At 48.7% G+C, this 23,443-nt stretch overlaps 1 protein-coding gene across 1 annotated transcript; it reads left to right on the forward strand.

The window, feature by feature from the left end:
• Nucleotides 1-3,906: 3,906 nt before the first annotated feature.
• Nucleotides 3,907-17,203, forward strand: AQP8 (aquaporin 8). Its single transcript, XM_028840824.2, has 6 exons — nucleotides 3,907-4,060; nucleotides 4,201-4,448; nucleotides 8,412-8,538; nucleotides 11,190-11,404; nucleotides 13,699-13,833; nucleotides 16,686-17,203. The coding sequence occupies exons 1-6, from the start codon at nucleotides 4,049-4,051 to the stop codon at nucleotides 16,732-16,734; spliced, it is 786 nt and encodes a 261-aa protein (XP_028696657.2). The 5' UTR covers nucleotides 3,907-4,048; the 3' UTR covers nucleotides 16,735-17,203.
• Nucleotides 17,204-23,443: the final 6,240 nt, after the last annotated feature.

Raw genomic sequence — 23,443 nt, forward strand, 5'->3', positions numbered from 1 at the left:
GCTGGAGAAGATCTGAGGACCTAGATGGGGCGGCTCCAAGATGGAAGTAGCCTGGATCCCTGAGTCACCATTTGGAGACGAGCCTGCCATGGACTGTTATGTGAGCAAATAATCCATTTTTTTGAGGTGGGGGTGGGGGATGGAGTATCGCTCTGTTGCCCAGGCTGGAGTGCAGTGGTGCGATCTCGGCTCACTGCAACCTCCACCTTCCAGGTTCAAGCGATTCTCCTGCCTCAGCCTCCTGAGTAGCTGGGATTACAGGCGTGTGCCACCATGCCCGACTAATTTTTGTATTTTTAGTAGAGACGGGGTTTCACCATGTGGGTCAGGCTGGTCTTGAACTCCTGACCTCGTGATCCGCCCGCTTTGGCTTCCCAAAGTGCTGGGATTACAGGTGCAAGCTAGTGTGCCCAGCTTAGTTTTTCTTTGTTCAAGGGACTAAGCAAGAACAGATGAAGGCATGGGTGAAAACAAGAGAGAATTATTCTGGAAGCAGTACTGGCAGGACTTGAGCAAATAATGAGGGGGATGGGGCAGCCTTGGGTCAGACTATCTTATGTTGCTATTTATAGGACGTGGAAGGAAGGGTCTAAGAAACATCCTGTATGATGTTCTGTGGGATAATGTGGGATATGGAGGAGGTAGAGAACAGGGCTAAAGATAACCTTCCTAGAGGTGAAGATATCTGGCAGAGACCCTGTATTCCTGGGCCTCTCACTGACATGGGCTGTCAACAAACTGTCACACTTTTCTCTAGGTGCATCCACTTTTGTCCTGAAGCAGATATTCTTTGTGTACACAGCCATGGGTGAGTTCTTTAATTTCTTTGTGCCTCATTTTTATCATCTGAAGATGGTGATAATAAGTGATAAGACTTATCTCAAAGCGGGGTTACGAATATATACAGAGTGTTTAACATGGTGTTGGAGATGTAGTGAGTAGTTGAGAAATGTCAGAAATAATCATTAAAATTCCTTTAGCTCCAGCATGACTTCTCTATCAGTGATAGATAGTGTCTCTATCAGTGACAAACACTCAGAGATAAAGCTATGAGCACAGAGCAGGATTTTGCCTGTCTTGTTCACTGCTACATCTCCAGCAGCTTAGAGCAGTGACTGACTTGCAGCAGCTATTTAAATGTTTGGTGAGTGAATGAATGGATAAGGAACTCATCTCATTTTCTTTCCTTCCTCCTTCCTTTCTCCCTTCCTTCCTCCCTCCTCCTTTCTTTTCTTTCTTCCCTTTTTTCCATCCATCCATCCATCTATCCATCCATCCATCATCTACTCAACTATCTATCCATCCATCCATCCATCCATCCATCCATCCATCCATCCACTCATCCATCCACTTATCCATCCATCCATCCATCCATCCACGCATCCATCCATCCATCCATCCATCCATCCATGCATCCATCCATCCATCCATGCATCCATCCATCCATCCATCCATCCATGCATCCATCCATCCATCCATGCATCCATCCATCCATCCATCCATCCATCCATGCATCCATCCATCCATGCATCCATCCATCCATCCATCCATCCATCCATCCATGCATCCATCCATGCATCCATACATTCATCCATCCATCCATCCCTCCCTCTTAGAAAGGCAGTAGAGTGTAGTGGGTTAGCTCACAAGTATTTTTTTTTTCAACTGTGGCAAAATACACATAAAATAAAACATGCCATTTTAACTATTTTTTTTTTGAGATGGAGTCTCGTCCTGTCACCCAGGGTGGAGTGTAGTGGTGTGATCTCAGCTCATTACAACCTCTGCCTCCCGTGGTCAAGCGATTCTCCTGCCTCAGCCTCTGAAGCAGCTTGGATTACAGGTGCGCACCACCACACCCAGCTAATTTTTGTATTTTTAGTAGAGATAAGTTTTCACCATGTTGGCCAGACTGGTGTTGAACTCCTGAAATCAAGTGATCTGCCTGCCTTGGTCTCCCAAAGTGCTGAGATTATAGGTGTGAGCCAAACATGCCTGGCAATTTGAACCATTTTTAAGTGTACATTTCAATGACATTAAGTACTTCACATTGTTGTGTCACTATATCATCCATCCCAAAACTTTCCTCCCAAACAGAAAATCTGTACCCGCTAAACACAAACTCTTCATTCTTCCTTCCCCTTGGGCCCTGGAAACCACCATTCTACTTCTGTCTCCATGAATTTGACTAGTCTAGGTACTTCATACAAGTGGAATCATATACAGTATTTATCCTCTTGTCACAGTCCACAAGTTCTGTGATCATATAAGCTGTATAATCCTGGGAAACTCAATCTTCCTGACACTCCACTTTCTCGTCTGTGAAATGGCTATAATAATAGTACCTGCTTCACAGGGTGGCAGTGAGGTTTAAATGAGATAATAGAAGGCACTTAGCCCCAGTGCCTGGCACATAGAACATGCTCACTATTAGCTATTACTTACAGCCAAGCATACATTGTAAATTCGTGGACACTGGTATTGTGTGTCTAGCACTGTCCTGAGCACTTTACCCATATTATCTCATTTAAACTTCCCAACAACCCTATGACACGGTGCAGCCACAAACATCCACACCCAACAGATGAGAAAACAAAGGCCCAGAGAGGCCAAGTGGTGTGCCCAAGGGTTACATGGCTAGTTTACGGCAGAGCTGGGACTAAACTCCAAGCAGCCTGTTTCCAAAGTCCATGGGTCTTGCCGCTGCATTGCATTACCTCTTGCTAGTCTCTGCTGCCTCTGTCTGTGAAGGATCGTCATCTATACACTCAGCCCTGGCTCAGGTTGTCATGGTGACTGCAGGTGTTTGAAACTGTGGGACTCAGTGGAAAAATACTTGAAAATGGGTTTGCTGTTTCTTTCTTTTTTTTTCTTTTTGAGACAGGGTCTCACTCTGTTGCCCAGGCTGGAGTGCAGTGGTGTGATCTCAGCTCACTGCAACCTCTGGGTCCTGGGTTCAAGTGATTCTCATGACTCTTCCTCCTGAGTAGCTGGGATTACAGGCAAACACCAACACACCATTTATTTCTTTTCTTTTCTTTTCTTTCTTTCTTTCTTTCTTTCTTTCTTTCTTTCTTTCTTTCTTTCTTTCTTTCTTTCTTTCTTTCTTTCTTTCTTTCTTTCTTTTCCTTCCTTCCTTCCTTCCTTCCTTCCTTCCTTCCTTCCTTCCTTCCTTCCTTCCTTCCTTCCTTCCTTCCTCCCTCCCTCCCTCCCTCCCTCTCTCTCTTTCTCTCTCTCTCTCTTCTTCCCTCCCTCCCACCCTCTTTCTTTTTCTCTTTTCTTTTCTTTTTTCTTTTCTTCTTTCTCTTTCCTTTTTTTTTTTTTTTTTTTTTCCAGAGCCTTGCTCTGTTGCCCAGGCTGGAGTGCAGTTGCACGATCTTGGCTCACCGCAATCTTCGCCTCCTAGGTTCAAATGGTTCTCCTGCCTTCGCCCCACTAAGTAGCTGGGATTACAGGCATGCACCACCACGCCCGACTGAGTTTTGTGTTTTTAGTAGAGATGGGGTTTCACCATGTTGGCCAGGCTGGTCTTGAACTCCTGACCTCAAGTGATCCACCCACCTCAGCCTCCCAAAGTGCTGGGATTCCAGGTGTGGGCCACTGTGCCTGGCTGAGTTTGCTGTTTCTTAACATGTGAGGTTCCAACCCAGTGGGACCCACTTACATGCGCTGTCCTGCTTTGGACCATGGGGAGCTGGGGTGCTGGACCCATCTCCCACCTTCTACAGCCTGGAGTGTGCTCCCAGATGACATAGCCAAGCTGGCATGTTTTTCCCTCATTGGTGGAAAGTTCAGCAATCCCTGACTCCCTCATCCTGCCCTGCTGAGATTTAAAAAAATTTCCTCCTCTGGGCCTCAGAGCCGCCTCCTACCTGAGGTTTATTGCTTTCTCTGCACTTGCATTGAGCCTCTGCAGCCCTTTAAAAGGGGCAGAGCCTATAGTGTGACCAGCAGGTCCTGTCCCTAGGAGATAACAGTGTCCCGGACAGCAGGTGCAGGTTTCCCAGCCGCTCAGGCAAGAGCCTGATGTTTGTGCCACCTGATCCTGATGTCTGGAGAGGTGAGCCCTCTGCCAGCATCTTCCTCTCCAGGCTGGCAGAGCAAGGGGGGCTGTGAATTAATTCAAGGTTGGGGGTTGGGACCTTCTGTATCTGGACTTGCCTCCTACCCGTGTCTTCTGTCCCTTTTTCCCTACGGCAGATATCCATGTGTGAGCCTGAATTTGGCAACGGCAAGGCCAGGGAGCCGAGTGTGGGTGGCAGGTGGCGAGTGTCCTGGTATGAACGGTTTGTGCAGCCGTGCCTGGTCGAACTGCTGGGCTCTGCTCTCTTCATCTTCATCGGGTGCCTGTCGGTCATCGAGAATGGGACGGACACTGGACTGCTGCAGCCGGCCCTGGCCCATGGGTTGGCTTTGGGGCTCGTGATTGCCACTCTGGGGAATATCAGGTGAGACCAGCTCTGAGGATTCAGCCTGGTGCTGACTTGGGGCGCTGGGGGTGGAAAGCAAAGCTGTTGTCAAGGACCTCTGGGCGCATATATTGGGGATTTCAAGGAGCGCTCTGGATAACTATGGGGTTGGGAGTCAGACTGTCTGGGGTCAACTCCAGACCCCTACAGCCTGTGAGCTTGTGACTTTGGACAAGTCATTCTCTTTTTGAGTAGCTGGATCACAGGCATGTGCCACAGCACCCAACTAAGTTTTAAATTTTGTTGTAGAGATGGGGTCTCACTATGTTGCCCAGGCTAGTCTTGAACTCCTGGTCTCAAGCGATCCTCCTGCCTTGGCTTCCCAAAGTTTTGGGATTACAGGTGTGAGCCACCATGCCTGGCTGGCAAGTCACTCTCTAAACCCAAAGTTCCCCACCTATAAAATGGGAATAGCAGCGTACTTTTAAATGGTTTTTTTTCAAGCCAACACATCTATATTGCTAACCATGTACCAGGCACTAGTCTAATTACTTTATAGATATTAGTTATTTAATCCTCACAAAAGCCTTGTGGGGTAGGTCTTGTTATTGACCCCATTTTATAGCTGCAAAAAAAGAGAGGCTGTGTAATCTGTCCAAGCTTAGAGGGCCAGAGAGTGGCAGAGCCGGGAGCCAAGAACAAGCTGTCCGGCTCCAGCGCTCAAATCCAAGTGCCTCGGGGGGAGGCGTGAGAATTAAATGAAGTAGAGCGCCTGGCACACACCAAACATACAATAGGCATTGGTTGCTGTGTTATTGTTACCACTAGAAGGGGGTTTTAGGGAAAGCAGAAATGCATAGAAGACCTGAGCCAGGTTTTCCCACCTGGGTATGCGGGGATTTGCAGTGGTCCTGGCTTATCAAGAGGTGACCAAGAAGGAGGGGCAGGGAAAGGGACAGGCTTCTCTGGCTTAGCTCTCATCTGGGTAGAGGATCAATGGGAAGGTCTGTGGACATGGCTGCTGGTTCCCAGGAGAGCCAGCCAGCACGACGAAGATCTTGAATGGGGTGCCTGGTAGGGTGATCTGGGACATGGCTGGTCTGTATTAAATCTCACTCAAAACATAGATCTGAATGGGGAAACAGAAATACTGTTTCTGAGAAAACCAGAATGGAAAAGAGCTTTAACATCTCTTTAGACTGGGTGCAGTGGCTCACGCCTGTAATCCCAGCACTTCGGGAGGCTGAGGTGTGTGGGTCACCTGAGGTCAGGAGTTGGAAAGCAGCCTGGCCAACAGGGTGAAACCCTGTCTCTACTAAAGCTACAAAAATTAGCTGGGAGTGGTGGCAGGTACCTGGAGTCCCAGCTACTTGGGAGGCTGAGGCAGAATAATTGCTTGAACCAGGAGGGGGAGGTTGCATTGAGCCAAGACTGTGCTACTGCACTCCAGCCTGGGCAACAGAGTGAGACTCCATCTCCAAAAACAAACAAACAAACAAACAAACAAACAAACAAAACCACGTCTCTTTAGACGTCCAAGGGAGACTGTGAGTGAAAGAAAAAGTATATGATATTCCCTTTGGACGGATCTGAGATTGAAGGCAACCTTTATCACTTCTTAGCTGGGTGACCACAGCAAGTTGCCGAAGCCTCTGTGCGCAGTGGTATAAATGTGAGTAATAATAATAGCTGATGTTTATTGAACGCTAACTCCATAGATAGTACTATGAGCTGTACATGTATTAATTCTTTATATCTTTGCAATACCTTTCTCAGGCAGAGATCACTGAGGCACAGAGAGGTTATGTAACTTGGCCAGTGTCACACAGCTCTTCAGTGGCAGAGTTGGGCTTTGAACCCAGGCCAGCTGGCAGGAAAGATCATCTCTTTGGCACTGCAAATACTGCCTCTCTGTTTGGCTTTTTTGACAAATATTTATTCAGCACCTACTGCGTGCCAGACACTGACTTTGAGGTTGTTCACCGGATCCAGGATAAGTTATGTATGTAAGTTATAAGCACCACAGCACCTGGCACAGAGTAAGTGTTAGAGAAAATTTGCTGAGTGAACAGTGAATGAAGGAATGAATGTGTCTTGATTGTTTTATTGCTAATGAGTGTAAACCAGGAAATGTGTGATTTTCGTCACCTGGCCCTCCTGGTACAGCCATGCTCTGAATGACAGTTTCTCTCCCTTTTGGGGCTCCCGTGGGAAGCCGCCTCACCCTGACTCCATCCGTGTACCTCAGCAGAGCCCAGGCTAAGCTACTTGAGGCCAAGTAGGCCCGGCTGCCCCTCTTCCCAACCTGTGGAGTTTAGCACTGGCTGGTGCTTTCAAACCATGCATGGAGGTTGGGCACGGTGGCTCACGCCTGTAATCCCAGCACTTTGGGAGGCCGAGGCAGGTGAATCACCTGAGGTCAGGAGTTCAAGAGCAGCCTGGCCAACATGACAAAACCCCGTGGTGGCACGCCCCTGTAATTCCAGCTACTTGGGAGGCTGAAGCAGGAGAATCGCTTGAACCCAGGAGGCGGAGGTTGCAGTGAGCCGAGATTGCACCATTGCACTCCAGCCTGGGTGACAAAGTGAGACCCCGTCTCAAAAAAAGAAAAAAAAAAATCAAATCAAATCAAACCATGCATGAGGGTCTGGGCCCAGAGCTGAGTCAGACAAGTTGGGGCAGCTGGTCTTGAAGTATCAGGGTGTTGGACAAAGTCCTTTTGTGTAGAGCTGAGGTCCTCTGTCCAGTCTCAGCTGAATGTCCTATGTCCATTGGAGGTTGGGTAAACTCATTGGTGGGCTCTTAACATTTGGGGGGCACTTTGGTTCTTGCGTGACATGGGGAGTCTTGGGGTCCCTTTCTCTCTCATTGGGGAGTATCCATTCCTGGAAACCAGATGGATTCAGGAGGCCAAACTGTGACAATAGTTCCTTCATTAGAGTGGGACTGGATGGGACACTGGTGAGTGCAGCCACCCTGGCTCTGGGACCTGGGCTGGTTGAACATCTTGATGAATAGGAAGGCTCTTTACCCATGGGCCAGGGAGTGGCTGATCAACTGCAACCTGCCCTTTGACCTCAGGTTCTGACTTGTCTAATTCCCTTCCACACCCCAAACTCCCAATCCCAGTCCCCAACCTGGTCATGAACCTCCAATTCCACCCCATGATTCTCCATGCCATTTCCAGCCCGAACTCCAAATCTGCATTTTACACCCATCACACTTTCAGACCACAAGTAGGGTTTTCATTGGCTGAGCAGTTCAACCAATCAGGAGGTCTTATTCAGGGCCTAGCTACTCATAAGGGGAGACCCGGGCCGGGCAAAGTAGCTCATGCCTGCAACCCCAGCACTTTGGGAGGCTGACGTGGGTGGATTGCTTGAGGTCAGGAGTTCAAGACCAGCCTGACCAATATGGTGAAACATCGTCTCTACTAAAAATACAAAAATCAGCTGGGAATGGTGGCACACGCCTGTCGTCCCAGCCACTTGGGAGGCTGAGTCAGGAGCATTGCTTGAACTCAAAAGGTGGAGGTTGCAGTGAGCCGAGATCATACCACTGCACTCCAGCGTGGGCAACAGAGCAAGACTCCGTCTCATAAAATCAAACAAATCATAAGGGGAGGCCTGGATACGGCTCATGGGCTACTAACTTGGAGCCTTGGTGTCTCAATGTGACCTGTGGCCACATCTCTGAAGGGCTGGAGGGAGGCTCGGAGGGAGTCAGGGAGGAGTTAAGGGATGGTCTCCTACACGTGCTTCCTCCAGGGCCATCCTGGGGGCTGGACTTAGGACGTAGAGGCTGCCCTTTATCTCTTATCCTCTGCCTGGCATCTCAGGGAAATTGGAAGCAATTTGGCGTCTCTTTGTTTTTGAGCTGAGCCCTGGACTGACTCTCACCCTGTGAAACCAGCCTGGTGGGTTGGCTGGGACATGCTGTCTCGAGTGCCAGCCATGTGGTCAGCCCTGGGCTCATGACTCCCTCTGCTCTTGTGGGTTACAGTGGTGGACACTTCAACCCTGCCGTGTCCCTGGCAGCCACGCTGATCGGAGGCCTCAACCTGGTGATGCTTCTCCCGTACTGGGTCTCACAGCTGCTCGGGGGGATGCTCGGGGCTGCCTTGGCCAAGGTGGGTGAACCCCAGGCGCTGGGCTAGTGGCTTCCTCTCTGATGGGGCTGCTGGAGGTGTATGCTGTGTGTGTGTGTCGGGGGGGACAGTGGGGAGTGGGGAAATGTCCAATCTTTTGCTTATTTCTGCCGGTGGAATTGGTGGACGTTTTTCTTCTCTCTTTCTTTCTTATTGCATTTTATTTTATTTTTATTTATTTGCTTTTTTTTTTTTTTTGATGGAGTCTCACTCTGTTATCCAGGCTGGAGTGCAGTGGTGTGATCTCGGCTCACTGCAACCTCTACCTCCTGGGCTCAAGCAATTCTCCTGCCTCAGCCTCCTGAGTAACTGGGATTACAGGTGCATGCCACCACGCCTGGCTAATTTTTGTAGTTTTAGTAGAGACGGGGTTTCACCCTGTTGGCCAGGCTGGTCTTGAACTCCTGAGCTCAAGTGATTTGCCTGCCTCAGCCTCCCAAAGTGCTGGGTTTACAAGCGTGAGCCACTGGGCCCGGCCTCTCTTTTTTTATTTTAGAGATGGGGTCTCACTCTGTTGTCCAGGCTGGAGTGTGGTGGTGCAATCATAGCTGACTGCAGGCTGGACCTCCTGGGCTCAAGTGATCCTCCTGCCTCAGCCTCTTGAGTAGCTGGGACTATAGGTGTGTGTCACCACACCCAACTAATTAAAAAATTTTTTTTGTAGAGGTGGGCTCTCACTATGTTGACCACATTGGTCTCCAACTCTTGGTCTCAAGTGATCTTCCTGCCTTGGCCTCCCAAAGTGCTGGGATTACAGGCATGAGTGACCCAGCCTGGCCAGCCACAGAATTTTCATAGCTTTACGCATAAATCCATGGATAGACTTTCTCCCTCCATCCCTCTTTTTCTTTTTTTCCTCTCTCTCTTTCCTTTTGCCCTTAAGTCTCAGTTCAACCAGGGACCCTTCAAGCCCGTCAAGATGTGGGCCTTGCTTGGCGGGTGTGTGGGGGGTGGTGGATGGGGAGCTTTGTTAGCTTGGCTGCAATAGGGTCTGAAGCTGTAACTGCTGACCCACCGCAGACTTTGTTCTCAAGCCTCACTATACTGTCATCCCCTGCCCTGGTCTCTCCATGCTCCCATTTGAGAGCCACAGTCTGTTCCCATATCTATGGAACATGCCCAGGACCTTCCTGCTCTGCTTCTTTAGGAAAAGCAGTGCCCAGACCTAGCTCAAGCCCTGCCACTTAAAACCTGTCAAACACGGCTTTGCCAGTTGTGGGACAGCACGGTTCCCTGAGCACATTCTCCCTGCTAAATGTTTTACACATATTCTCTTATTTCATCTCCCAGCAACTTTACGAGAAACCACAGTCAGCTCATAGACAGCGCTTACCTTGTGCCAGGCACACCAGCGGCCTTGTCTGTGAGCCGGGAGCTGTCAGTATCATCCCTATTTTATAGATGAGAAAACAGAGGGGCAGAGAAGCAGGCAACTTGCTCAAGTTCAGACGTACTTGTAAGCAGCGCAGCCCCGACTGGGTCCAGAGTCCAGAAGCTTGCGCACTGCGCTGTCTTTCCCCTTTGGGGCTGTGACAGCCCTGAGGCTGACTGCCCATAGAAGTAATTGAGCTCAGGCTTCAGGGCCCTCCTGCATACGCCCCTTCCACGGTTCTATGGGGGCCTAGCAATGAGTTCACCTGATCATATGTGTTTGTAAAGTTTGTAAGAGTAAAGTATGTTGAGCCGCACATGGCAGCTGATGCCTATAATCCCAGCATTTTGGGAGGCGGAGGCAGGAGGATCACTTGAGCCTAGGAGCTCCAGACCAGCCTGGGCAACATGTGAGACCCTCCATCTTTACAAAAAATAATTAAAAAAAAATTAGGTGGGCGTGGTTTGTATGCACCTGTGGTCCCAGCTACATGAGAGGCTGAGGTAGGAGGATCACTGGAGCCCAGGAGATTGAGGCTGTAGTGAGCTATGATCGGGTCACTGCACTCCAGCCTGGGTGGTGAAGCTAGACTCTGTCTCAAAGAAAGAAAAAAAAGGTAGTTTATGTTCTTTTTCTCAAAGAGGATCATCTAAGTTACATAAGCTTTAGGCCTGTAACCTGGAGCCATGACTGGGTTATCCTCAGTTTTCTTTTTCTTTTTTCTTTGTTTTTTTTTTTTGTTTTGAGATGGAGTCTTGCTCTGTTGTTCAGGTTGGGGTGCAGTGGTGTGTGTGATCTCAGCTCACTGCAACTTCCGCTTCCAGAGTTCAAGTGATTCTTGTGCCTCAGCCTCCTGAGCAGCTGGGATTACAAGTCCCTGCCACCTTACTCCGCTAATTTTTGTATTTTTAGTGAAGATGGGGTTTCACATGTTGGCGAGACTGGTCTCGAACTCCTGGGCTCAAGTGATCCACCCACCTCGGCCTCCCAAAGTGCTGGGGTTGCTGGCGTGAGCCGCCACGCCTAGCCCCATTCCTATTTTTCACCTGAACAAAGTGAGGCTCAGAGAGGTTTAGTAGCTCACACAGGGTCACAGAGTAAAATCTGGCAGAGCTGGGATGTGGATCCAGGTCTATGTAACTGAAATTGGACATAACCCTTCACTGGCCCTTACGGTGGGCAGGCATGTTTTAGGCCCTCTCCCCTCAGTTTCCAGCTGTCTCTCTGCCCCACTGTGAGGCTAAGCAGCTTCTCTGTGCAGGCGGTGAGTCCCGAGGAGAAGTTCTGGAATGCGTCTGGGGCAGCCTTTGTGACTGTCCAGGAGCACGGGCAGGTGGCAAGGGCGTTGGGGGCAGAGATCATCCTGACGACGCTGCTGGCCCTGGCCGTGTGCATGGGTGCCATCAATGAGAAGACAAAGGGCCCTCTGGCCCCATTCTCCATCGGCTTTGCTGTCATCGTGGATATCCTGGCCGGGTGAGTGTCCCTTAGCAGTGGAGCGACCATGCCCAGATCTGCACTGTTCAGCTCTGGAGGAGCTCAGGCCTGAGGGCCACAGATTCAGTTGCTATTAGGGGCCAGGAAGGTGCTGCAAATGGGGAGGTGGGCTGGCATCAGGCAGACAACAGGGAGTGGTGGGGACTGCGGTGTCGGAGGCGCTCCAGTCAGTTCAGCTCTTGTCAATTATTGCTGGGAACATGGGTCTGGGGTGATGATTTCATTCAAAGGAAGTCAGAAATTTAAATTTGTACGTGATGTTTTCCAATTTTCGTAGCGTAAATACAACATTTCTGTGAACTGTGTTCATTTGGTCACTTGGCAGCCAGGTTTTAGACTCAGGATTACAAAAAGCATCTGTAGCTGTTGTCTCCTTTATTTTGAGTTTCCCAGCAGACTTTGGAAGGGATTAAGGCAACAAGATTGGGGATGATGTCTCCCGTTTTATAGATAAGGAAACTGAGGCTCAGAGATGATAGAAGTGACTTATTTAAGGTCAGTGGGCAGTGGCAAATTAAGTGACAGATTTGGGACAAGAGGATGAGTGAGCCCTTTTTATTTTTCTTATTTATTTTATTTAGAGATGGGGGCCACGCTATGTTGCCCAGGCTAGTCTTGAACTCCTGGCTTCAAGCCATCCTCCTGCATTGGCCTCTCAAAGTACTGGGATTACAGGAATGAGCCACATTGCCCGGCCCAGGGAGCCTCTCCCTAATGTCTGACTCTTTCCTTTCTTTTGGACACAGAACCAAGTCTAACCTTTCTCCTGGGTCAGCTCTCCCTCAGCTTTGGGAGGTGGAGCCTGGGGCAGGCTGGGGAATGTGTAAAGTTGTGGCCATGATTTGCTGCCCCCTAGTGGCCTTTGATTCACTTACAAGTCTTTTGACTTCGAAGCTGGACACAGGGTGGGGATGAGGTCTACAGGCCCCAGCTTGAGAGAATAGGGAAAAGACAGAGCCTCAGAATGAGAGAGGTGCACCTGGGGAAGAGTCTCCCTGTAGGAGATTCTGGGCCTTAAGCTTGTGGTGCAACAAGGGCCTCATCTGGACCAGTTAGATTAGTTAATGCTTTTTGTACATTAATTATATTCGAGGTGTGGGCTCCATTTGCATTTTCTCATTCACTCCTGATGACAACCTATGGGATAGTCACTTTCACCTCACTTGAATACAGAGAGGTTCATGGATCTCCCCACAACTAGAACTATCTGGGCTGGGGTTTTTCTTTCTTTATATATATGTGTGTGTATATATATATATACACACACACACATATATATATATTTTTAAAATTTTTGTGGGTGAACCTAGTAGGTGTATATATTTCTGGGTTACATAAGACGCTTTGATACAGGCATGCAATGCATAATTACCATGTTAGGGTAAATGGGGTATTCATCCCCTCAAGCATTTATTCTTTGTGTTACAAACAACCCACTTATACTGTTCATTATTTTATTTTAGTTTTAGTTTTAGTTTTTGAGACAGAGTCTTGCTCTGTCACCCAGGCTGGAGTGCAGTGGCATGATCATGGCTCACTGCAACTTTCAACCCCCAGGTTCAAGCAATTCTCCTGCCTCAGCCTCCCCAGTAGCTGGGATTACAGGCATGCGCCACCACACCTGGCTAATTTTTGTATTTTTAGTAGGAACGGGGTTTCACCATGTTGGCCAGGCTGGTCTTGAACTCCTGACCTCAAGTGGTCTGCCTGCCTCGGCCTCCTAAACTGCTGGGATTACAGGCGTGAGCCACTGTGCCTGGCTGAGGTTACATGAGGTGTTTTGATACAGGCAAGCAATGTGTAATGATCACGTCAAAGTAAACAGGGTATTCATCCCTTCAAGCATTTATTCTTTGGGTCACAAACAATCTAATGATATACTTTTCATTATTTTATAATATGTGGGCTGGGTTTTGAATCTAGGTCAGCTTGACTCCAAAAGGACTGAAACTGATGGACTTTGCTCTGTAGACTTTGGAACAGATGTAGATCCAGCTTCTCTTCCTGCCGTCGCTGAGCAGGCATTTTTGCTGGGCGTTCTAGAGGAGTTTGTGGGGAGTGCTGGACTGCACGCCCAGTGGGGAGCCACACCTTCTGCTTTCTAGTGCTGATAGCCTCTCTACCTTCTTTAGGATCTACCCAGGAGCTCATGATGTGGGAGTTTAGAGAGGGTTTCTGGGTGGTGTGTGACTAGGCCTAGTTGGGGACATGAGCGTGAGGTGAGGTGGGGCCTGGCTGGGATCCTGGTGACCAGGGTGCCTGGGTGTTTGCAGGGGCACTATATCTGGAGGCTGCATGAATCCGGCCCGTGCTTTTGGACCTGCGGTGGTGGCCAACCACTGGGACTTCCACTGGATCTACTGGCTGGGCCCACTCCTGGCTGGCCTGCTTGTTGGACTGCTCATTAGGTAGGAGTGTGACACAGGGTCACTGGCCCGTGGAATGGGCACTTGGCAACATCTCTCATAGAGTCCGGGGCTAGAGGGCTAGGCTCTCACTTGGGTTTGGAAGAGAAAAGAGGGAGCCTCTTTAGAGGCAAAGAAAATGGCTCCATCTAGGAGCTTTGGTTGCAAGTGACAGAGATCTATTTCAAAACAGCGTTTGCCATAAAGAGGAATTCATTGGCTCACATCATCAGAAACTTCACAGGGAGCAGTGGTTTCAGGTGGTGCTCAGACAATGTCTTTAGGACTTGGTCTTTCTCCTTTTTTTTTTTTGACAGAGTCTCCCTCTGTTGCCCAGGCTAGAGAGCAGTGGTGTGATCTCAGCTCAGTGCAACCTCTGCCTCCCGGATTCAAGCAATTCTCCTGCTTCAGCCTCCCAAGTAACTGGGATTACAGGCGCCAGCCACCACACCAGGCGATTTTTTCAGTATTTTTAGTAGAGATGGGGTTTCACCATGTTGGTCAGGCTGGTTTCAAATTCCTGACCTCAAATGATCCTCCTGCCTAGGCCACCCAAAGTGCTGGGATTACAGGTATGAGCCACTGTGCCCTGCCTTGGTCTTTCTCATAGGCTCTGTTTTCCCCCGGGTGGGCTTCATGCTTAGATAGACTCCAATGGAGGCGAAGATGCTTACCAGCCACTCGAGGCTTGTATCTTAGCAGCTTAACAACTCTAGAGGAAATAGAACAACAAGATCTAGCAAAAAGCCAGGGTCTGGTATTCACTGGTTTGAACTGGCCCACCGTGCGTGGGTGATTTGCCCACTTCAGAATCAATCGCTGAGCTGCGGGGGTCAGGTACTTTTTTTTTTTTTTTTTTTTTTGAGATGGAGTCTCTCTCTGTCACCCAGGCTGCAGTGCAGTGGCGAAATCTCGGCTCACTGCAACCTCCGCCTCCTGGGTTCAAGCAATTCTCCTGCCTCAGCCTTCTGAGTAGCTGGGATTACAGGTGCACGCCACCATGCCTGGCTAATTTTTGTATTTTTGTAGAGATGGGGTTTCACCATGTTTGCCAGGCTGTTCTCGAACTCCTGACCTCAAGTGATCCGCCAGCCTCAGTCTCCCAGAGTGCTGGGATTACAGGTGTGAGCCACCATGCCCAGCCGATCAGGCACTCCTATTGGCAATGTCTGGAGCAAGAACCTAAGCCTGAAGTGGGGGTGAGGTCAGCCTTACCTGAACACCGCCAATAGGACCCAGAGTAGGGGAGGAGTAGTTCCCCATGGGGGTATTGTACAACTCCAGGGGACCCCATCTACATGGGAAAATCGTGTAAATGGTACCCCCAAGGGCATGCATGTTGGAAGACGCCATTCACATGAAATACAATGTGAGCGGTGCTTCCCGGAGTGCTGCAGTAGATAAGAAGGTTGGTATTGCCAGAAGGATAAGTGGATTCCAGATGGAAAAGACTAGAGTCCCCGTGCATCCTGCTTGGCCGCTTCTCCATGGGCTCTCTTCTTATATCCCATTCCTTCTGGACTCTGGACTCCAGGAGTGCAAGGATCACTGTCTGGATTTAGTAAACACAAGTTGGGCCTACCTTGCACTGTCTGGGAGAGGACAGGCCCTGGAACAGGCTGATCTAGGCAACTTGCTCCCCTGCCCACCAGCGGTCCTGGGGTCTGCAGGACCCAGCCTGTAGTTCAGTGAAAAGCGTCACTATTTTCTTGAGACAAAGTCTCGCTCCGTCGCCCAGGCTGGAGTGCAGTGGCATGATCTCAGCTCACTGCAGCCTCTGCCTTCCAGGTTCAAGCTATTCTCCTGCCTCAGCCTCCTGAGTAGCTAGGACTACAGGTGCATACTGCCACGCTCAGCTACTTTCTGTATTTTTGTTTTCGTTTTTTGAGATGGAGTCTTGCTCTGTTGCCCAGGCTGGAGTGCAGTGATGTGATTTTGGCTCATTGCAACCTCCGCCCACTGGGTTCAAGAGATTCTCCTGCCTCAGCCTGCCAAGCAGCTGGGACTACAGGCACCGCTACCACGCCCAGCTAATTTTTATATTTTTAGTAGAGACAGGGTTTCACTGTGTTGACCAGGCTGGTCTCAAACTCCTGACCTCATGTGATCCACCCTCCTGGGCCTCCCAAAGTGCTAGGATTATAGGCACGAGCCACTGTGCCCAGCCAGTTTTTGTAATTTTTTTTTTGGTAGAGATGGGGCTTCACCATGTTGGCCAGGCTGGTCTCCAATGCCTGACCTCAAGTGATCTGCCTCCCAAAGCGCTGGATTACAGGTGTGAGCCACCGCGCCCAGCCATCACTATTCATTTTTTCCTGGGCTTTCAGAGTGGCAGCAATGAGCATCTTCAGGAAAAGGGTTAGAAACTAAGCAGGACCCAGGCGTGTGGCTCACGCCTGTACTCCCAGCACTTTGGGAGGCCAACGTGGGTGGATCACTTAAAGTCAGGAGTTGGAGACCAGCCTGGTCAATATGGTAAAACCCTATCTCTATTAAAAATACAAAAATCAGTCAGGTATAGTGGTGTTTGTCTGTAGTCCCAGCTACTCGGGAGGCTGAGGTATAAGAATTGCTTGAACCCGGGAGGTGGAAGCTGCAGTGAGCTGAGATCACGCTACTGTACTCCAGCCTGGGTGAGTGAGACTCTGTCTCAATTAAAAAAAAAAAAAAGAAAAGAAAAAAAAAAGAAACCAAGCAGGAAACAGTGTCTCCCTCTCCCCAAGGGAATCTGGCTATTAAGGCTGGGGAGGCTCAGGAAGTCATCTCTCTGGAGAGTTCTGAGCCTGGAGACATGTGGCGAAGGGCTGGGTCTCTCCTCCGGGGCTGAGACCTTACTGGGTCCTCTTTCTTTCAAGGTGCTTCATCGGAGATGGGAAGACCCGCCTCATCCTGAAGTCTCGGTGAAGCTGAGCTCGTGGGATTCCTGCTGCTCCAGGTGTCCTCAGCTCACCTGTCCAAGACTGAGGACCAGAGAGTTCCTGCATTTCCTGCCAAGGCAGAGGCCCGGAGGAGCCACTCCCTGCTTTCACTGCTTGGGCCTGGGTTCTCAGATAGACTGACTGCTGAGGAGGCTCTTGGTTCCTGGAATTCCTTTGTGCTCATCAGAGACCCCAGCCTGGGGAACACGCTGCCCGCACTGCCCAGAGAGTGGCGCAAACACCGCAACACGAGGGTATTTCTTGAGAGGAAGGTCCCCGAGTTGGACGAGGAAGCTGTTTCTGCACATCAGCTCATTCCCGCACCCCGTTTCTTTCTCCTTCTCTTGTTTCTTGATTGTTTTGTTGTAGAAGGGCCTTCTGGGGGCCCGGTCACTTCATTGCTTCTCAAGCTGACAATTCTCACTTTGCAATAAATAGTCCAGTATTTCCTTCCATGTGCTTACTGGCTTGCCTTTCATTTGAGAAATGGGCACTGCTGAGGAGAAAGCAAGCAAAAAAAAAAAAAAAAAAAGTCTGGGGTTAGGCCTTGGCCGTCCAGAGCGGCTGATCCTACAGGCCAGCTGAGAGTCTTGGGCCACGGCAGGCATTTGGAGTTCAGGCCAGCCTAGAGCCGGTCCCCACTAGACAGGCCCATCCTGGAGCTCAGAGTGCATATTGAGTCCAATTTGGACTCTAGCCAGAGTCAGTTCCAGATCACAGACCTCAGGACCCTGCTGAAAAGCCCCGGGCAGAGTCCAGGGTCTGGCTGAGTACTCAGGGCTGTCCTCAGTTGAGTGCTCTGTGCTGTCCAGGACATGAATCAGCCCATTCATTCACTGTAGCTGGGGAGGTGGGTGGGGGGCGGGGTGTGGGCTTAGAGTGGGCTGCAAGAATTCCCTGAAGAAATAGTAGGTTGGTCCAAAATATATATATATATTTGCTTTTCGTTTTTTTGTTTTTGAGACAGAGTCTCGCTCTGTCACCCAGGCTGGAGTGCAGTAGCATGATCTCAGCTCACTTCAACCTCTGCCTCCTGGGTTCAAGGGCTTCTCCTGCCTCAGCCTCCCAAGTAGCTGGGATTACAGGCACCCGCCACCACGCCTGGCTAATTTTTGTATTTTTAGTAGAGACGGGGTTTCACCATGTTGGTCAGGCTGGTCTTGAACTCCTGACCTCAAATGATTCAACCACCTCAGCCTCCCAAAGTGCTGGGATTACAGGCGTGAGCCACCGTGCCCAGCCAGTTGGTGCAAAAGTAATTGCAGTTTTTTCCATTACTTTCAATGGCAAAAACTGCAATTACTTTTGCACTAACCTAATAGAATCCTGAACAAGTGACACAGTACAGGCCTGAAGAGCCAGTGGCAGTTGGGTGGAAGATACGAGTAGAACAAATAAGAAAGGATGGAAAGACACACTCTGGAAGTCACCCCTTCGAAGTAGAGTGTGTGTCTTCTCCCTAAGAATCAAAGGGTCATTTATGGAAGATGATTATTATAACACCAGAAAGAAGGGCAGGGAGAAACCACTCTCAACAACAAGCAAAATCTCACCCCCTTCAACGAGATGAGCAAAATGCTGTCTTGAGTGAAAATGAAGAAAATCACCACTACAATAAGAGACTGCCCATTGAGAACATAGATTCACGATATATCCACACATTCAAACCATTCTCAGAGAAAAGGAGATAACAAACCAGAATAATGATGACAACTCAACAGAATAGAAAAGGGGAGGAAAAAATATGATACAACCAGAAACAAGCAAATTAGGACATCTACACAGAGTTAAAAATGGGCCAGGCATGGTGGCTCATGCCTGTAATCCCAGTACTTTGAAAGTCCGAGGCGGAGGACTGCTTGAGGCCCGGAGTTCGAGACCATTCAGGCAACATGGCACGACCCTGTAACTACAAAAAATAAAAAAATTAGCTGGGCAGGTGGCACATGCTTGTAGTCTCCTCTACTCGGGAGGCTCGGGTGGGAGGGTCGTTTGAACCTGGGAGGTTGGGGCTGCAGTGAGCTATGACAGCACCAATGCACTCCAGCCTGGGGAACAGAGTGAGATCCTGTCTCAAAAAAAAAAAAAAAAAAAAAAAAAAAAAAAAAAAAAAAAGCCAGGTGCTCTGGCTCATGCCTGTAATCCCAGCACCTTGGGAGGCTGAGGTGGGTGGATCACTTGAGGTCAGGAGTTCAAGAGCAGCCTGGCCAACATGGTGAAACCCTGTCTCTACTAAAAATACAAAAATTAGCCAGGCATGGTGGCGGGCGCCTGTAATCCCAGCTACTTGGTAGGCTGAGAGAGGAGAATTGCTTGAAACCAGGGGGTAGAGGCTGCAGTGAGCCAAGATCGCGCCACTGCACTCCAGCCTGGGCAACAGAGTGATACCCTGCCACAAAATAAAACAAAAGAAGAGTAAAAAAATGTTAAAAGTTACCATTTTGTTCGGTGAAATAATGAAATAAATCTTTGACAAATCTAGTAAATAACAAGTTATATATCCATATATATGTATACCTACATGTATGTAGCTAACGTTTATGGAGAGTTTGTTACGTGTTAGGCACTGTGCTGAATGCTTTACGCGTATTATGTCATTTACTCCCTATGACAATCCTATGAGATAGTACCGTGGGTTGAATAGTGTCCTCCCGAAATCTGTGTCAGTCTACAGTCTTAGAGCGTGACGTTATTTGGAAATACGGTCTTTGAAGATGCAATTAAAGTAAGGGTCAAGACGAGATCCCACTGGATTAGGATGCCCTTTCCTAGTAAGAGACAGTAAAAGAGGCTCAGAGACACAAAGGAGAAGGCCACGTGAAGATGGAGGCAGAGGTTAGGGTTATACCTGCCAAAAGACAGCACCAAGAGCCGCCAGGAGTTGGGAGAGGGAAGGAAGTTTCTCATCTAGAACCTTTGTGGGAAGCCTGGCTCTGTTGACAGTCTAATTTCAGACTTTCTGGCCTCCAGAACAGAGGGAGAATAGTTTCTGTCATCTTAAGCCACGAAGTTTGCGGTGTTTGTTCAAGCAGTTCCAGGAAACAAATTCAGGTAGATTCTCTCATTATTCTCATTGTGCAGAGGAGCCAATGGAAGTTCCAAAGGATGGCGTTATGCTAAGCTACACAGTTAGTGCATTGGTGGGGCAACTGTTGAAGGTCAGGTATATCTGGCTGCAGGGTCCATGATCTTTGTCATCATACTTTTCTGTTTCTGAATAAGGGACAATATTATGTCCTCTGCCTAGTCTCCTACTTGCCTATTAGTTCCTCATTAAAAAGGGGACAGAGCCATGGTGGTGCGTGCCTGTAGTCCCAGCTAGTCAGGAGGCTGCAATGGGAGGATCGCTTGAGCTCCGGAGGTCAAGGCTGCAGCGAGCTATGATTGCACTCCAGCCTGGGTGACAGAGCAAGACTTTGTCTGGGGGGTGGGGGGGGAGAAGGAGGACAGAAAGACATTCATTGTAACTCTTCTCATTTCAAACTTGCAATTGGATTTTAGGCTGTGGCTTTCATTTCCATTCCTAGACTATAAGCTCTCAAGAGCAAGATGGATATAAATTCATCTTTGTATTAAATAACTGTACATTATGTGTTTGGCATTTGCTGAATAGAAGGGACTCAGTTCTTTTTTTTCTTTCTTTTTTTTTTTAAACGGAGTCTTGCTGTGCCGCGCAGGCTGGAGTGCAGCGGTGTGATCTCGGCTCACTGCAACCTCCGCCTCCTGGGTTCAAGCGATTCTCCTGTCTTAGCCTCCTGAGTAGCTGGGGTTACAAGTGTGTGCCACCATGCCCAGCTAATTTTTGTATTTTTAGTAGAGACAGGTTTTCACCAAGTTGGCCAGGCTGGTCTAGAACTCCTGACCTCAAGTGATTGGCCCACCTCAGCCTCCCAAAGTACTGGGATTACAGGCGTGAACCACCGTGCCTGGCCAGAAGGGACTCAGTACTCACTGACTGGAAGAATGGCATAGGCTGATCCCAGTGACTTCCAAATTCATTCTGACCCTACAGAGTGGAATCCAAAACTCATGCAGATCATCAGGTTCATCTCTCTCCCAGCTCCCTTTTTCTCAGTAACAAGGAGGTCACAGAATTTTGGGGTGTTAGAGCTAGAAACTCTATTACAGTAGTAAAATATGGTGGCTGTAAGTTTACGTCCTGAGGAAGATCCAAGTTTAAGTTTCAGAACTGTCACGTTTTTGCTGTATGTGCTTGAAGCAGCTATTGAAATTCTTTAGCCTCAGCTTTCTCATCTGCAAAATGCAACTATTACCTCAGAATGCTTATGAAAATTAACGTTTATAAAGTATTAGCACAATGCCCAGTACATAGTAAGTACACAATCTGTTAGCTCTTATATTTATCATTTAATCAAAGGTTTTGCAATTTGCAGGTATCAGAATCATGACAAGGGGTGGGGTTTGGCAAGAAATTTCTTCTTCTTTTTTTTTTTAGAGACAGTATCTTGTTCTGTCACCCAGGATGGGGTGCAGTGGTGCAGTCACAGCTTGCTGCAGCCTCGACCTCCTGGGCTCAAGTGATCCTTGAGCCTCAGACTCCTGAGTAGCTGAGACTACAGGTGTACATCACCACAGTGGCTAATCTAAAAACTTATTTTTGTAGAGATGGGTTCTCACTGTGTTGCCCAGGCTGATCTTGAACTCCTGTCTTCAAGCCGTCCTCCCACCTTGGCCTCCCAAAGTGTTGGGATTACAGGCGTGATTACCAGCCTTGGCAAGAAACTTATAAATAGACTTGGCATATATGTATTTTCTCAGTCAAGTATTCTCATATAGGGACCATTAGGGCCTCCCAAGGGAAAAAGGTTGGAACCCATCATCCTGTCCAACACCAAATTTCAAAATCCAGAGAAGCTAAATAATTTGACTGTAATTACAGAGTTGTTGAGCAGCAGAGTTCAATTAGAATCCAGGATCTTGGACACACAGTCTAGTGCCCTTTCTACTGCAACAGGTGTGTACTTAATTCTCCAGACCCTTGGGGTACAAGTACGGAGCCATTTCCTTTTGCCAGAATTGTGTTGACGTCCTCACATGCCATGTTGTTAGGAATTCTAGTATCCCTACTGGATTACATTTTCCAAGAACCCTGGGGGTTTAAACAAGCCAAAAGGGAAGTGTGCTGATATTTATTAGTACTTGCATGGGCCAGTTGCAGTGGCTCATGCCTGTAATCGCAGCACTTTGGGAGGCCGAGGTGGGTGGATCACCTGAGGTCAGGAGTTCAAGACCAGCCTGGTCAACATGGTGAAACCCCTTCTCTACTAAAAATACAAAAGTTAGCCGGGAGAGGTGGCGCACGCCTATAATTCCAGTTACTTGGGAAGCTGAGGCAGTAGAATCTCTTGAACCTGGAAGGCGGAGGTTGCAGTGAGCCAAGATGGCACCATCACACTCCAGCCTAGGTGACAGAGTGAGACTCCATCTCAGACAACAAAACAAAACGAAACACCTTGCACGTTGTAGGGAAATTACTTCGTGCCTGCAGCTGCTGTTCTCTCCGCTGCCACATGGTGCCGCTGTTGGAAGAGGTGCTCAGAAATGGTGTATGCTATAGCAAAGTCACACTGGTGTCTTCATAGAGGGCTCCTTTACTGATAATTCCACAACGTCCATGCCAAGCACACTTGCATGCTCCATGGACTCTGCATATGTATCCAAGTAAGCTTATGGCCTTTCAGGTCCTTCCTCTCCCCTTGGCCCCCCTAGATCCCTACACACACCACCACCACCACCACCATTTTCCCTCCAGAGTCCAACCACCTCAGAGTGAGTTAGACATTTACCTGTCTTGGAACTCAAAGCCACTGTTCCCCCTCCAAGTCCCTGGACCCATCATAAAGTTTGGGGGTTATGATGAGCAATGCTCCTTTTAGTGCTTGGAACACAAAGCATTCATTCTCCTCCCTTAATGTCTAATTGCCTCAACTGACTTTTAGGAATTGAAAATTTGTAATCCTTAAGAGATTTTTTTCCCCTCAGAGACTTAAAGTCTCTCTTCCAATTCCCAGACCTGAGTGAGTTCATAGACTTAAGTCTCTGTGAAGGAATGGGAGGTCAGGTAACCCTGTGGAAGAACCTGATGGAACACGGCCTGTGAAGACAATGAGCTTTTATCTTGGCTTTCGCCAAAAAGTTTTGTGACCATTTACTCAAGGAAAATACAGGGGGACTCATCTAGTTACGGATAGTCTACAGACAAGGTCTCTGGGTTCCACTGCAGCACGCTGCATAGAGCAGAGGCTTATCAAGTCCACGTGACAGATACTTTGTCTGGAACTGACCTCACGTTTAGGTGAACTGGCTCTCTGGACCCACCCTATAGTTCTTCCTACAGTTCCTGATGGTATAGTTGGAAATAGATCTTCAGCAAGTGGTAAAATCTCTACCCTGCCTTTACAACCCATGCAGCTGGAGTTGGAAAGGCTAAGTGGAAGCCACTGGAACACTTCCTGTATGCCAAAATTGTCAATCAAAAGCAACGCCGAAGGGTGACAGAAGATGCCACCCCCATTTGTGCCCTTTTGGGAATAAGGATTGAGTTAAAGGCACTTGAGAAACAGCAGGTGCCACAGGGTGCTCTCACTCCTCTTTTACTTCCTGAAAGCAGGAGATGAACCCCCAAGTGAAAGATGCCCTCCCTGTCCTGGGAAGAAAGAAACGTTCTTATCACA

This window comes from Macaca mulatta, chromosome 20 (genome assembly GCF_049350105.2).
Source record: "Macaca mulatta isolate MMU2019108-1 chromosome 20, T2T-MMU8v2.0, whole genome shotgun sequence".
Lineage (NCBI taxonomy): Eukaryota > Metazoa > Chordata > Mammalia > Primates > Cercopithecidae > Macaca > Macaca mulatta.

Excerpts from the sequence above, each read along its gene's own strand:
- AQP8 (XM_028840824.2), top strand. Across the intron at positions 4,449-8,411 it reads GCCACTCTGGGGAATATCAG|TGGTGGACACTTCAACCCTG; the intron begins GTGAGACCAGCT and ends TGTGGGTTACAG. Across the intron at positions 8,539-11,189 it reads TCGGGGCTGCCTTGGCCAAG|GCGGTGAGTCCCGAGGAGAA; the intron begins GTGGGTGAACCC and ends TTCTCTGTGCAG.